At 37.1% G+C, this 15,534-nt stretch overlaps 2 protein-coding genes across 2 annotated transcripts in view; one reads left to right on the top strand and one right to left on the bottom strand.

Annotated features, from left to right (window-relative positions):
- Positions 1–10,488, bottom strand: part of LOC307127392 (tyrosine-protein kinase JAK1-like) — a 35,312-nt gene extending 24,824 nt beyond the window's left edge. Inside the window, exons 1-11 of the mRNA XM_079818592.1 lie at positions 10,403–10,488; positions 9,828–10,009; positions 9,621–9,744; positions 8,394–8,526; positions 8,159–8,310; positions 4,652–4,991; positions 4,320–4,508; positions 4,069–4,226; positions 2,765–2,879; positions 2,253–2,448; positions 748–845 (exon numbers count right to left, since the gene is read on the bottom strand). Of these exons, the coding sequence (XP_079674718.1) occupies positions 748–845; positions 2,253–2,448; positions 2,765–2,879; positions 4,069–4,226; positions 4,320–4,508; positions 4,652–4,991; positions 8,159–8,310; positions 8,394–8,526; positions 9,621–9,744; positions 9,828–9,951 (1,629 nt within the window). The 5' untranslated portion in view covers positions 9,952–10,009; positions 10,403–10,488. The remainder of the gene's footprint in view (positions 1–747; positions 846–2,252; positions 2,449–2,764; positions 2,880–4,068; positions 4,227–4,319; positions 4,509–4,651; positions 4,992–8,158; positions 8,311–8,393; positions 8,527–9,620; positions 9,745–9,827; positions 10,010–10,402) is intronic.
- A 767-nt stretch (positions 10,489–11,255) lies between these two features.
- leprot (leptin receptor overlapping transcript) lies at positions 11,256–15,244 on the top strand. Its single transcript, XM_079820365.1, has 4 exons — positions 11,256–11,377; positions 12,174–12,249; positions 12,341–12,524; positions 13,729–15,244. The coding sequence occupies exons 1-4, from the start codon at positions 11,362–11,364 to the stop codon at positions 13,843–13,845; spliced, it is 393 nt and encodes a 130-aa protein (XP_079676491.1). The 5' UTR covers positions 11,256–11,361; the 3' UTR covers positions 13,846–15,244.
- The last annotated feature ends 290 nt before the right edge of the window (positions 15,245–15,534 follow it).

The following is a 15,534-nucleotide window of genomic DNA, read 5'->3' as shown; positions in this document are numbered from 1 at the left end:
ACACTGCACACAAAGCTGATGTGTGTCCGTGCCCGTAATGTAACGCGGACACGGGTGCACACACAGCCTAAAACGCTCGCTCGCCATAATACACTTCTTGTTTCACACAACACCTTCAGACTGAACAAACAGAGCGCTCACGCTGAAGAGCAAAAAAGCTATCTCTGTTACGTTCAGACGTCTCTTTGTATCTTCCGGGTATGCCGTCACATACTACGTCATCACGCAACACCAATCGGATTGGGCTGATTCTACAGTTTCTTCAGACGCTTTACGCGAGGGGCGTTCCCCGAAGTGTCATCACGATGACGCAGTTCGAGTTCCCTCGAAGGGGAACGATCTGTAACAATGCAATACTAACACATTTAAAAAACATGTTTTACTCGCATAAGTGTGTTGCACTATGTTTAATGTGTTTGAAATAAAATGTTTATTGCTGGGTAGCGTGACCCGTTTAGCTCCACGAGTCGGTGGGCGGGCTTGAGGCAGAAACTTACAGGATATTCTTATATCACAATGAACTTTTATATATCAAAGGCTCAAAGGAAAGTTGATTTCTCAATTCATCACCCCTTTAAGAAAATAAATGAAAATTATAGCTGGTTAGGCCAGCTGGTGGATGTTTTGTTGCTGATTTGTTTTGCTTTTTAGCACTGCAACGTAATGGCAGTTTAAAACCAACTACTATATGGTCAGAATTAACTTTATTCATATCATGCACATAAGAACACAGTTTTGATGTCCAACCTGGGTAATGTCCTCTTTGAAGATCCTATGGAAGCTGTTTAGTGAAGAGACTGGTGACGGTGAATCTTTTCTGGTCATCATGATGAGGTTGGATTGCTCTGTGAAGCAGCGAATGGAAGATTATTCACGTCTCTACCATCTTATAAAAGATAAGGGTGATTTTAGTCACTCTGTTAAGATTAAGAATAGTTACTTCTGAGTTTGACAGTTACTTTGTTCTCAGAAGGCTACAATCGAGGCATTTCAGGGAGTTCAGAATATTTTCCTTTGGAGTGACTTTGTGTTTTGTAACTTTGAGAGACCTTTTTCATGCTCAAACAGCAAAAGTTGAAAATGTAAAAACATATATAAGGTCTTCTTTAAATGATTTAATTAAAGTGCCCCAATTATGCTATTTTAAAGTTAACAAATTTTGTCTCCTACAACAGGTTCACATGCATCAAAGGTCAAAAAACATTTTCATTTTCTCATAATATACATTGCACATCACCACAATGTTCAATGATTCTCAAACGACTCGATGGATGAATCAGTCTCTCTAAATCCCTCCTTTCCACAAGCCTACTCTGCTCCGATTGGTCAGACAGCCCAGTCTGTTGTGATTGGTCTACAGCGTACAGCGCGTTTTTCGCAAACAAACACCCATTTCCATAACTGAACTCCAGCTCCGTCCGGAGGCTTCCTATTCCTAAAGCTGAGCGAAAGTACACACTGTAAAGACAGTAATGATTACGTTGATTTTACATACTGTAAATCCCAGCGCGAGTCCGAATTGATGATGAAACATTGGAAGAACTAATTAATCAACCTGAACCTTGAGCAGGACGTTTCTCAGTGATGCTACTTAGTTTGAGGTACATTATGAGATATTTCAACAGCAATTCCTCACCATCAGCATTAACAAGTGTGTGCGTGTGTCTAATGTATTGCAGTGAACATGTGGGAACTGTATCAGTGCATACGTTGGCCCAGTTGATGTAAACATTAACGTTTGCAAAACAAATCTCGCTCCATCCTTTATCGTTACTCAAAGAAGCAAAAATGACAGACAATCTGCATTAATAAACACAGTTTTAGGTAATACTGCAGCCCACAGCTGATTTACAGTAGTATTTCAGTGAGACAGTAATAACGTGAGTTAGCCGGTTAGCCAGATACCTACACGATATGAAACACAATAAACACATTGTAGAGCACAGGGTCTAGCGCAATAAGTGGATGGGCATCGTGACGTCACAACGAAACGGCTTAGGACTCGTTTGAAAAATTATTCGTTTTAATTGACTCAGAGTCGACTCTTACTTTTGAGAGACAATAACTTTATATAAAGTGCACTTTCAGATTTAAAACTTTGCATGATGTTTTCATTTACTTAGAACTATGTTACACACTACATGAAAGGTAATTTTCAAATATCCATAATAGGGGCTCTTTAAGAAGACAAACATTAAAAATCTCCGGCTATCTGCTTCAGCAGTATCACTGTTTGAGGGAAGCTCCAGTACCTTTTGGTTGGGGTGGGCAGCCACGCTCAAGTCTTAAGCTGACTTGGTCTGTTGTGAGATGCTGGCCACACAGGTGGTCTGTCAGCTCTCTCAGAGTGGGTTTCACAATAGCTGTCCCAGTCAGGAGGAAGCCCTGTGTGCTCACTTCAATCTGGAAGTTCTTGAAGGCTTTGGTGATGCCGCCATGACAATCCCTCTAAAAGAAAAAGGTCAGTTTTTCAAAGTGAAACAGAAAAATTGTGACATTTCAACTAAAGTTATATTTCTTATTTTCATATAACGTATGTTCCTTAAAAGCCAATTCCCACTGCATCGACAGACGCAGGCCAACAGCGACAGTCACCATATTACAGCACGCCACTCCTCATGCATTCCAAGACTGACCAATGCGATTCAGCATGTTTAATCAGCAAAAATGAGCTCCGAGCACAGTGTGAATTGGCCTTTATTCTACATTTGTTTGACATGAAATATATTTTTCCACCAGCAGCATGTACAGTAACAGTGTATACCTCATTGCATATGACAGTCAGGAAAATATGATCGAAGTCATGAGGGCTCCAGCGCAGCAGGTACATGCCCTCCTCATAACCTTCCTGCTTGAGTTTATGGATGGCATATTCAGTACTGAGGGGTACAAAAGAGATATCATTACATCAGCTGTCCAAAGACATTCTTCTCAGTCTTTTGATTATTGGTTACATTAGAACATTTTAGATGCTGATAAAACATGCTGAGCAATTTAATAAGAGCTATAGATTCAGAGCAGCAACATGACAGGTATAAGAAGTGAGGCTGTGATGGATAGACTTATTGTGTTTTCAATGGCATCCACTGTAAAAAATCTGTATACAACTTCTAGATCACTTATAATATTTCATAGCTCATAGTGTCTGAAGTTTTTTGTATACTGAAATTTCTTGGAAAGATATTTTTGCAGTGTTTCGTCAGCAGAACAATCTCAGAAACACATTAAATAACAGCTATTTGAACCCACTTAAGAGATGCATGTCTATCCCTCACAGCCCCGCTTTCATTCCCGTGAAAAAATCAATGATGGCTGTGAATAAGGTCTATAGAATGTTATATGAATTATGGGAGGAATTATAGTTTAATTTAATTATTACACTACCATTGAAATGTTTGAGGTCAATAAGATTTGTAATGTTTTTGCAAGTCTCTTATGCTCACCAGAGATGAATTTATTTGTTCAAAATATACAGTACAAAAAGTAATATTGTGAACTGTTGTGTTTTAAAATATATCAAAATGTTCAGCATCTTTTCAGTCTTCAGTGTCTCATGATCCTCCAGAAATAATTCTAATAGGATGATTTGGTGCTCAAGAAACATTTCTTATCAAGGTTAAAAACAGCTGTGTTGCTTAATATTTTTGAGGAAAATTTATGATTTTATCAAACATAAAGATTTTGTAACATTACAAATGTATATTTCTGTCACTTTTGATGAATTTTCGGAATAAAATTATTAATTGAATAAAAAATAAAAAAATCAAACAGTAATGAAAAATGTAATTAGCAAAATAGCAAATGAGATTTCAGAGCTACAGCGGAGGGAAAGATTATTGGTGAATATTGAAAAAAAATGTGGTCTTTTATTCAAAAAAGTTATTTTTCGGTTTTTCGATTTTACTGTATGTGTTTGCCTTCGTTGAATGGAAAAAAATAATTTAGTTTGAAATATTCCTTAAAACATCCTTTTGTTTCACAAAAATAAGAAAGTCATACGGGTTTGTAACTACGTGAGTTCTATTTTTGAGTGAACTATTCCTCTAAATACAATGAGTATGTACTAACATGATTGGACCATGGCAGCCCTCTCGTAGGTTGATTTCCACTGAATCAGGAGCCACATCCCTGCAGAGGAAATGATGTGCATCTACTGTGAATCTAAAGTATCCATCTACAAGACTGGCAAAGGACAGCGCCTCCTCATGGGACGCCAACGTCAGCTCCTGTAAAAAATCAAGAAAACAAGTTTGTTGAAGTTATGACTTATCCTAAATTAACCAAAACTGACAGATTACAGTTCTCACAGTGAGCCTCACCATGCTTTTGTCGTCCTGTTTGTGGATGGTAACCACAGAGAATTTGATGACAAGATGCGTTATCTCATTAAAGTCTGAAAAGAGTGTCCATCTATCCTCTTCTAGATCATATGATGCTTCTTTACTCAGTTTCTTACTGTCTCTCTTTGATTTACATCTCTTCTGATTGGTACACAAATCTGAAAAGGTCTTTGAAACAAATATTTAACATTAGAAACTGTCAAAATGGAAACAAGTGAGAGATATTTCAACCAAGCATGTACACTACCATTCAGAAGTCATTAAGTTTTTATTGTATTATTATGTTAATATTTGTACTATGGCCTTCCTACCTCCGTGGGGGCTTTACGCCAGTGAATGCCAGAGGTGCCAGACACCAGGATTTTATGGTCAACACCAGCAGCACAGCTGGAGTCTGTGAGCATTTGCTCATTCTCATGTATGGTAAGGGAAGAGGGTTCAAACACCTCCTGGCCGAAGTGTTTCGTTAGAGTCTCTAAAGTGGACATATATTTGATCTTTAGGTCATGCGTACTGATATTATTGCCTTCCACAGTATTCCTGTTGAATTCTTCAAGGAAGACCTTAAAGACATTGGAGATGCGTAGACGTGTGAGAATGTTCCTGTGACGTATGGACTGCTGTAGGACCCTAGGGATGTAATTCTTGTACCTGACAAAGATAAAGCGTAACAATGAAAGTTACAGGGACTTTAATCAAAAGCTGATTAGGATATTCATTTCCAACAATACTGACCAAAGCCTAAATGGACGTATATCAAAAATAGGGTAGTCAACTTAATATGTTAATTTAGTTTAACTAATTTGATAACAAATGATGGTTAGTTCACCCAAAAATGAAAATTCTGTCATTAATTACTCACCCTCATGTCGTTCGACACCCGTAAGACCTCTGTTCATATTCGGAACACAAATGAAGATATTTTTGTTGAAAGCTGATGGCTTAGAAAGGCTTCAGATAGGCCTCCATTGGCATTCAGTACATTTACACTCCCAAGACCCATAAAAGGCACTTAAAACGTCGTTACAAAGTCCATCTCACCACAGTGGCTCTACAATAATTTTACGATGCGACGACAATAGTTTTTGTGCGCAAAAAAAAATCAAAATAACACTTCGTCTTCCGTGTGTGCCTCCACGACGTATGCGCGAGAATATGACGCCGATCCGGCGTTCGGACAGATGACCCAGAAGCGATTTGTTTACAAGCAGAGGAAGACGCGCGTATCTAAGCTGTTGAATTCTACATTGATCGTGCTTTAGGTCTCGGCGTAGTTCTCAAAATGGGGTTAGAGTGTGCATTTCATGGATTCCCGAACCCCGGCGCTACGTCGTATTCTCGCGCATGCGTCGTGGAGGCACACACGGAAGACAAGAACAAGTTGGATAAAGGTGTTATTTTGATTTTTTTTTGCCCACAAAAACTATTGTCGTCACATCGTAAAATTATTGTAGAGTCACTGTGGTGAGATGGACTTTGTAACGACGTTTTAAGTGCCTTTTATGGGTCTTGGGAGTGTAAATGTACTGAATGCCAATGGAGGCCTATCTGAAGCCTTTCTCAGCCATCAGCTTTCAACAAAAATATCTTCATTTGTGTTCCGAATATGAACGGAGGTCTTACGGGTGTCGAACGACATGAGGGTGAGTAATTAATGACAGAATTTTCATTTTTGGGTGAACTAACCCTTTAATAATTTATACTTACTAACAATAATACACTAATAACATTTATATGTATGTTTGTTTTTATAGTTTTTCTCAGTCGCTTTGGGGCATTTCTCAGATCACAACTGAAATTCTCAACCTCCACATCATCTAGTCACTTGCACACATCATAAAAGCAATTTCTCAGTCTTTTGAACAAATTAAAAAAGCTTTGGTACATTCATGCAATTGATTATATACAAGTGTCTGATGTTTCCTACATTATCAATTGCTTATGTCATTTTGATCAAAATTCAGTTGTCATAAACTCTCAAGCATATTTTATATACTTTTCTTTTAGTATCCTGAATTGATTAATTGCGGAGATGAATTTTTAATTCCACTAATGAAGGAAAATGAAATGGCTAGATCAACCAGTACTCTGAAATAGCTCAGAGGTGCATCTCATGAAGCTTCAGTTGGAAAGCATATATAGACAGAGCACAACACAAAAAAGAGGTCAAGGTTGAAGAGATGTTTATGATGAAGTAGGCTTGCTACGATAGTCGGTGTTGCCGGTGTTACCGGTGTCCAGACTCAACACCGGTTACATCACTTGCCCACCGTGGCACCGCCCACCGTCTTTTTGATTTTTTTATAGTAATAAAATAATTTAGTTCAGCAACGAGTATAAACGAGGCTTTACGGACGAACTGTTATTCATTCATGGCGTGCATCTCAATCATAGACTGATCAATGCTTGATCAGTGCCCTGACTACTGAACTAGGGAACTGATTGAGACGCACCCATGGCCTCACAGAGCGCGCATTTACAGGCGAGCTGTCATTCACGGTGTGTGAATACGCAACACTGGCGCGTTTTCAGTTCAGAGCGGTCGTGTGCATGTTACTTTCGGTTAGATAGAATTAGTGATTTAAAAGCCTCCGCCGGTGATACCGGTATTACCGGTGTTGTCACACATCAATTAACCGGTGGGAAAATTTCCTCACCGTCACATCCCTATGATGAAGTAAGGACCACTATGGACCATGTTCTCAATCATGACCTTACCATAGCCAAGACTGGTCAAATGGTGCAGTCAAATGTTGGTAAAATAACCGCATCCTCAATCATTGAAACGTTTGTAGATATTTTGCATATCTCAATGACATTGTGCTGTCATTTTTTGACAGACCAACAATACAAATGTAACTGTGAATTCTGTCCAGTCTAGAGTAATGTGTACATTTGTACTGTTAAAATGTATATGTCATACAGATAAAGTTCATTATTGTGCATTTTCAATCATTGTCATCAAAATTGTAGCCATAGTTTACACCTGAAAATACTGACAAAGTACAATGTTATATTGACAACATGACAAAGCATTTTGACTATCTTGTTTGTGAACATGGCTTAAAGGAACACGCTGTAATAACTGCGTAATGTCATTGTGCCTGCTGCACTCATGGTACGGCATCAAAGTTTCTTGATTATTACGCAGGAATGAGAGTACAGTTCCTAGCCATATCGGTCTAGAAAATCGCAACTTTTAATTTTCCGTCAGTCTTAGTACACGATGTAACTATACAAATCACAACATGTAAATAGGAATTATTATTATAGGGTTATTTTGTCACTTATTGAGCTATTAAATATATGAGCTTATTGTTATTAAATAACTACATTAATTACTAATTAAATAACCATAACCCATATTCATTTAAATAAGTTTAAATGAATATGTATTTATACTGTATAAAAACACACACACACACACACACACACACACACATATGTGTGTGTGTGTGTGTGTGTGTGTGTATCATACAATATGGCAAAAATAAACTTAATATAATAAAAATAAATCGAAATCTTGATTGTTTTTTAATATATAGTCTCAGTCGTTAAAATATATATTATTTTAGAAAAATATAGTAACACATTATTTACAGTATCGCTATTACACGTTTCATGTTGTTACTGTAGTAATAAATATAAATTATGCATAATTACATGCAACTAACCCTAAACCAACCCCTATACCTAACCCTAACCCTTTAGTAAGTGCATGTAGTTAATTATTATTATTACTCAGTACATAAATGTATTATTACAATGTAACACAGACACCTTAAAATAAAGTGTAACCAAAAAATGTTTTTTCTTACTCAAATTCAGTGACAGGAAGATCTTTTTCAATGCCATGATGGGAGATGGCCATCACAGCCATACCCAAACACTCATTTTCTATCTGCTGGGCATCATTCTCATCATGAGCGCTACGTAGAGCTGCCAGACCGCTCTGAAAGTCACTCTGACTCTGTCAAACACAATCACATAAAAATGAGCAACTTTCTTGAACAACATGTCCTTTAACACTGTTCAATGTTTTTGTCATTGTACCTGTGCGTAGAGGTAAGTTAGTGAAGCTACATCCAGCACAGCTGCGCTCGTAGTCCCCGTCCCTCGTTTGAGAGAGTGTCTGCGCACTGGAGGAGACGTCTTACTGTTCCCATGCCAGTTTGTAAAATAAAACCTGCCCCAAAAATGTGATTATAATGTAAATGTGGAAAAGTTAAAGTACCTGTACAGTGTTTCCCATTAATTGCCTGGACTCTGATGGCCTGCCATAGCATTTGAGAATGCAACCGGCACCTCTTATGCATTATTGTCATAAATATGACATAAAAAGTCAAAATTACAACATACTATATATACATCAATCAGGCATAACATCATGACCACCTTCCTAATATTGTGATGGTGCCCCTTTTGCTGCCAAAAACAGCCCCTGAGACATGGACTCCACCCTGAAGGTGTGCTGTTTCAGCGGTGGACAGGGGTCAATATGGGCACCCTGACTGGTCTGCGGCTATGCAGCCCCATACGCAACAAACTGCGATGCACTGTGTATTCTGACACCTTTCTATCAGAACCAGCATTAACTTCTTGAGCAATTTGAGCTACAGTAGCTCGTCTGTTTGAACGGACCACACAGGACAGCCTTCGCTCCCAACGTGCATCAGCCTTGGCCACCCATGACCCTGTCTACAGTTCACCACTGTTCCTTCCTTGGACCACATTTGATAGATACTGACCACTGCAGACCGGGAACACTCCATCAGAGCTGCAGTTTTGGACATGCTCTGACCCAGTCATCTAGCCATCACAATTTGGCCCGTGTCAAATCCTTACGCTTGCCCATTTTTCCTGCTTCTAACACATCAACTTTGAGAACAACATTTTCACTTGCTGCCTAATATATCCCACCCACTAACATGTGCCGTGATAATCAGTGTTATTCACTTCACCTGTCAGTGGTCATAATCGTATGCCTGATTGGTGTGATTACTAGATAAAAAAAACAGTTATGAGATTAAAAATCAAAATTATGACAAAAAAATCCATACAATTATGAAAAGTTAAAATTATGAAGAAATTAGGACAAATGTATTGTCATGTACTGTAGTGTAAATGTTTATTTTTAATTTACATTTATTTTACAGTGCATTTGTTTAACAGTCCTAGAGAGAGTCCACACCCCATAGTCTCACAAAGTCCTGTGGGAAACGCTGCTGTGCCAAACTGGGAAGTAAAACTAGATGAGGAAAAAACTAAGAACAGGAATACCTCATGCGATAGAAAAGCTTCAGTCTTGTTGTCTCATCAATCTTGAAGGAGTAATTGGGAGGATACCAGAGCTTGCTATATTCATCATACAGGGCAAACAAACTGCTACACATAGGAGATATATCTGTAATAATGAAACAACATTGAGTTTGTCCATTTTTCTGTCACAATACAATGTTCAGTTTGTGCAATAGCTAAAAAACGTACCCAACTTCTTGGCAGCTTCAACACACAGTTCCTCTGCTCTGAAACTACCTGAGAGATGAATAATCTGGTGTGTCTCTGGCAGGTAAAAATGGATCTCGAGTCCCTGTAATATCACTGAGGCCATGACTGACTTTTTCTGCTGCTCAGCACTAACTTAATGAAGTGCTGGGCATTTTCCATTCCTAAAAAATATAGAACACTTTAGTAAAATGAATATTATGTCATACACGCACACGCACACGCACGCACACACACACACACACACACACACACACACACACACACACACACACACACACACACACACACACACACACACACACACACACACACACACACACTTAACAACATTGTCTCTTTAAAATACAGTAAAACATGTCTTCACGAACACCTGGAGTCTTCTTTACGGGCAGTTTAATAGAAACTGAAAGTTTGAGGAAACGCTCACTTTACGACTACAGCTACACAATTATTTCTGAATGTCATCAGTCAGACAGCAACATAGTTTCGGCTATTACAGCAAAGTCTAGATAAGTTATACACGATATAAATAATGTGAATGAATTTTATCCTACCGTTTAGTGCGAAAGAACATCTGATTCACAGGTCGCGATTCACTTCCGAAGAAACTGATGATGAGATTCTGATAAACTACGTGACTAACACGCTGATTCTGATTGGCTGCTTGACGTTCCCCTCACTTGACGTCAACTTTATTTAACCCTTAATTCAATAGAGTTTCTGTCACTGTAACTCTGATCATGAGTTGGTCTGTACCGACCCCTTAAGGCAAAGTCTTTACGTCATTTTCCAGAGAAAAACTCATGTAGTTACGGTAAAAAATGTGTCATGTCCATAGACATTCACAATATTGCATTCTCTATTCTCGGATCTTGTCAGTTGGTTTTTTCCCTTTCATTTTTTTAGAGTTCGTTTTTCCCAATTCAAACTATATTCGGCTAACGTAGATAATGCATTTCCATTTATTTTAACATTAATTATTATAATATTCGTTATTAATATTAGACAGACAGACAGAGAGATTAGATAGATAGATAGATAGATAGATAGATAGATAGATAGATAGATAGATAGATAGATAGATAGATAGATAGATAGATAGATAGATAGATAGATAGATAGATAGATAGATAGATAGATAGATAGATAGATAGATAGATAGATAGATAGATAGATAGATAGATAGATAGATAGATAGATAGATAGATAGATAGATAGATAGATAGATAGATAGATAGATAGATAGATAGATAGATACTAATACTGTATAATACTGAAGAATACTACTACTACTACAAAACTACTACTACTACTACTAACAATAATAATAATAATTATTATTATTATTGTTGTTGTACTGTAATTTTCCAGAGGATTTTCAGAGTGGATTCTCATCTCGTATATTTTAAAGGCTCTGCTCCTTTAAGAGTGGATCAGTTGTTGAGGAGGAAATAGGAAGTCAGTCCTTTAACATTTAGCACAAAGATCTAAAAACAAAAGGCGTTTGTGAGTGATGGCAGGAATAAAAGGTAAAGTTAAAACCGTAGCTCTTGATATGATCAACTCTTAAATAATATTTTACACAAAACCACAGCGATCATTTTCCTAGTGCATCTGCTTTCGATCGCCACCTAAAAAAGTCTGGTAAACTCTGTTGAGTTTAATCTACCGATTGTTACGTGAATCTTTGCATCAAAGTAAAATGGTGGCAAATGTTGCAGATTAAGTAAAGTCTATTAGCTGTCATGTTGCTTCGGGGTAAGTTGTCAACAATATGGTTCAAGTTTTACGTAGGTTTACTTTAGTAACTTACTTTTTACTGTTGTGCTCCGGTCTTTTCTAGATTCAATAATTAACCAATACAAAGTGAAATTAAGAAATTATCTTATGCATTAAAAATGACAGAATGTATTTATTTATAGTCTATTTACTTGAAGTACGTCATATTTGCAGTTGCGAGCTATTGCCGCAAGGGGGCAACAAATACACGTAATGTTTCAGTACTCAAAGACTGAATCCGATATCGCCCCCTAAACCCTCAATCACGATTCCCTACGTTAGGCCACTAATACAGTTCACTTGAAGGAGTGAATGAAAACGAGTGATTGAATTCCGACAGCCGCTGTGTGTACATCGGCGGTACACTCGTTATTGCGGTGCAATGTGGGATAGAATGAGTGCACTCAATAACGTCCACTGTAGGTTTCGGACACCACTACAAATGGCTGTCCCTTCAAATAGTGCCCTATTTAAGGGTATAGGGGGCAATTTTGGATTCAGCCAAAGCCTTGACTTTGACTCACCTGAATTATTATTCATTTTCAGCTCTTGTTGCGTTGTCCTTCAGTGGTGCACTTGGACTGACCTTTCTCCTTTTGGGATGTGTACTGGAACAGTTTGGGTAGGTCCATGTTTTTGTCATCCACAAGGATTTTAACTTGACTGAAGTGCAGCAATTCAAGATACTGAACTTATGCTTTTTTCCCTTACAGACAGTACTGGCCCATGTTTGTCTTGTTGTTCTACATCCTGTCACCTATACCAAATTTAATAGCCAAGAGACATGCAGATGACACAGAGTCAAGCAATACATGCAGGGAGCTTGCATACTTCTTAACCACTGGAATCGTGGTGTCAGCCTACGGGCTCCCCATTGTACTTGCAAGAAAATCTGTGGTAAGTACATATTATGTTCCTTTTTTATTTTAAACATTTTGACAGGGTTGGTAATATGAATCGTGCTTAACAATATAATCAATAAAGAGTAAAAGCATATCCAGATTACTTTTAACCCAAAAAAACCCATAAAACACAAAAACACACATCTTCGGAACTCAAATGAAGATATTTTTAATGAAATCAGAGAGATTTCTGTCCATCCATTGACCATTGATTTGGCGCTTCAAAAAGTTCATAAAGAGATCGGAAAACTAATCCATATGATTTGAGTGGATTAGTCCAAATTTTCTGAAGAGACACGATCGCTTTATATGATGAAAAGATTGAATTTAGGCTTTTATTTACACATCAATATTCATCACTCACACATCAGGTGTGGTAAACGGAAGCTCAAGAATGTTTGCATGATGTGCGAGAACCAATGAGGTTAATTATCCCGTTACGCAGCACGTCTGATCTTCCTAAAGAACCAATGACGTTCATTCTTGTGTTACGCAGCACATTTGAGCTTCCTCAAGAACCAATGAAGTTCATTCTTGTATTACGCAGCACATTTGAGCTTCAGCAAGAACCAATGAGGTTCATTCTCGTGTTACGCAGCATGTTTGAGCTTCCTCAAGAACCAATGACTTTCATTCTTGTGTTACGCAGCACATTTCAGCTTCAGCAAGAACCAATGAGGTTCATTCTCATGTTACGCAGCACACTTGAGCTTCAGCAAGAACCATGGACGTTCATTCATGTGTTATGCAGCACATTTGAGCTTCCTAAAGAACCAATGACGTTCATTCTTGTATTATGCAGCACATTTTGAGCTTCTGCAAGAATGAGGTTCTCGTGTCATTGTCAGAATTTTCATTTTTGGGTGAACTAACCCTTTAATGGTTTTAAAAGAAAGTCTTCTGTTCATTCAAATATTATTCCTTGCTTGTTTTTATCAGAATAGATCAGACATTATAGAAATAATTCAGATTTTGTACAAGAGGGAAAAACCTTTAAATGTTTCAATATCACTGTGGAGGCACACATTCAATTTCATAAAATTTTTGTTCAGATTGCATTTAGTGCTCACATGTCCTCAAAATGATTTAAAAGCATGCACAGATAGAATATGCTTTATAATATAGCAAATGGGTTTTACCAGATACACTGAATGAAATGTGTCACCAGGAATGAAACTAATGTCTCTCTTCCTCTGCAGATCCAGTGGGGTGCCTGTGGCCTGGTAATGGCAGGCAATTGTGTAATTTTTCTGACCATTCTGGGTTTCTTCCTGATATTCGGAGGTGGAGATGACTTCAGCTGGGAACAGTGGTAAACCCCATCAGGAGGAAGTACATCACTACACTATAAATTATGAAACTTTAAATTGTTTCCCATGGTAATGCTGATGAACCCAGGCTTTGACACAGACTGTGTCCATTTCTTTGTTTCACTATCCATCACGGCTGCTCTGTTACTCGCTTCTGCCTTTTCATTTGCATACATGTCAGTCTATGCATGGCTCTGTATACAGTATATAATGATTTGCTTAAAAATTAAGTTGCATTTATAGAAAGTAGTTTAAACAACACAATATAAAGGGTGAATCTCTCAAAACATTTAGTGTGCAGTTTGAATCATATTTCATTCAAATCAAAAGCAAAAAAAAAGTTAATAAAATTTGCTTAAAATGAATCCTATTTTTATCCTAATATTGTTCATTATTTAAAATAGATGTATACTTCATAGTAGTAATATTTGAAGTGCCTTTATGTATAAAAGATATATAATCTTTTGGTTTACGGGTGAATTATGAAAATATTCACACAAGGATTAATTGTTGTATGAAATAGAAATCTTTTATGCAAGCCAATACAACCATTAAGATTTATGAATTTAATAACACAAAGGTAAACATAGAATGAACATATTTTTCTATCTATTTTTTAGCATCTTGAATTGTTAGTACTTAATTACCTTTATAAAACTATAAATGATTAACCATTTGCACTTGATGGATAAGTCTACCAGTTATGAAGCATGATTAATTGACTAACAATGCCACTGTCACCTCAGCAACACTTTAAACAAGCACTGTAACGATGGCAGTCAATTGAGTGTTTTTGCTGTTGCCTTTGTTTTTGCAATGCCACTAATGTCAATTATGGTTTGTACTCATTAAGCTTTAACCTTCTTGAACTTGTACATGTTTACATCAGATTACCAAAGCAGACATTTTCCTGCTGTTCTGTTCTTTCATTCTTCTTTTACATACACAAGTTTATAGAAAAAGGAAGAAAATGTGTGCAGAATACATAAACAGTCTTTTTATTAAAAAAGCGTATGATTCATGCAATTCCAGAAACATTTTCTTATAACTGACATAATTCCACATCTAAGCTTATCAAACACTATGACATGGTTATGTTCAATATAGGCTATGTATTAAATGCAAAATTTGAGATCCAATTACACATAAAAAGGTTTACACTACTGGTGTTGTCATTGATATTTTATAAATAATTATAGATAATAGAGTTATCATTTTATCCACTGTTTAAAATCTTTCCATTTTGTTTCTTCAAAGGTTAAACTCTTCATTTTTCAGACTCATTCACTTTTCATTGAATCACTTGTATAAGGGATGTTTTGATATATCTTTGAGACCTTTGATTCTGTATAGCACTTTCAAACAATATCCATTTGATTATATGAATTAAATTTAAAAAATCTTGCGTTTTTGTCTTGTCATAATTTTGTCTTTTTCATTAAACAAAAATATACACTCACCTAAAGGAATATTAGGAACACCTGTTCAATTTCTCATTAATGCAATTATCTAATCAACCAATCACATGGCAGTTGCTTCAATGCATTTAGGGGTGTGGTCCTGGTCAAGACCATCTCCTGAACTCCAAACTGAATGTCAGAATGGGAAAGAAAGGTGATTTAAGCAATTTTGAGCGTGGCATGGTTGTTGCTGCCAGACGGGCCGGTCTGAGTATTTCAGAATCTGCTCAGTTAC

The sequence above is a fragment of the Gobio gobio genome (assembly GCF_949357685.1).
Source record: "Gobio gobio genome assembly, chromosome: 6".
Taxonomy (NCBI): domain Eukaryota; kingdom Metazoa; phylum Chordata; class Actinopteri; order Cypriniformes; family Gobionidae; genus Gobio; species Gobio gobio.
The sequence above is the reverse complement of the archived record's forward strand: the minus strand, read 5'-3'. Positions and strand labels throughout refer to the sequence as shown.

Excerpts from the sequence above, each read along its gene's own strand:
- leprot (XM_079820365.1), top strand. Across the intron at positions 12,250-12,340 it reads TGTGTACTGGAACAGTTTGG|ACAGTACTGGCCCATGTTTG; the intron begins GTAGGTCCATGT and ends TTTCCCTTACAG. Across the intron at positions 12,525-13,728 it reads TACTTGCAAGAAAATCTGTG|ATCCAGTGGGGTGCCTGTGG; the intron begins GTAAGTACATAT and ends CTTCCTCTGCAG.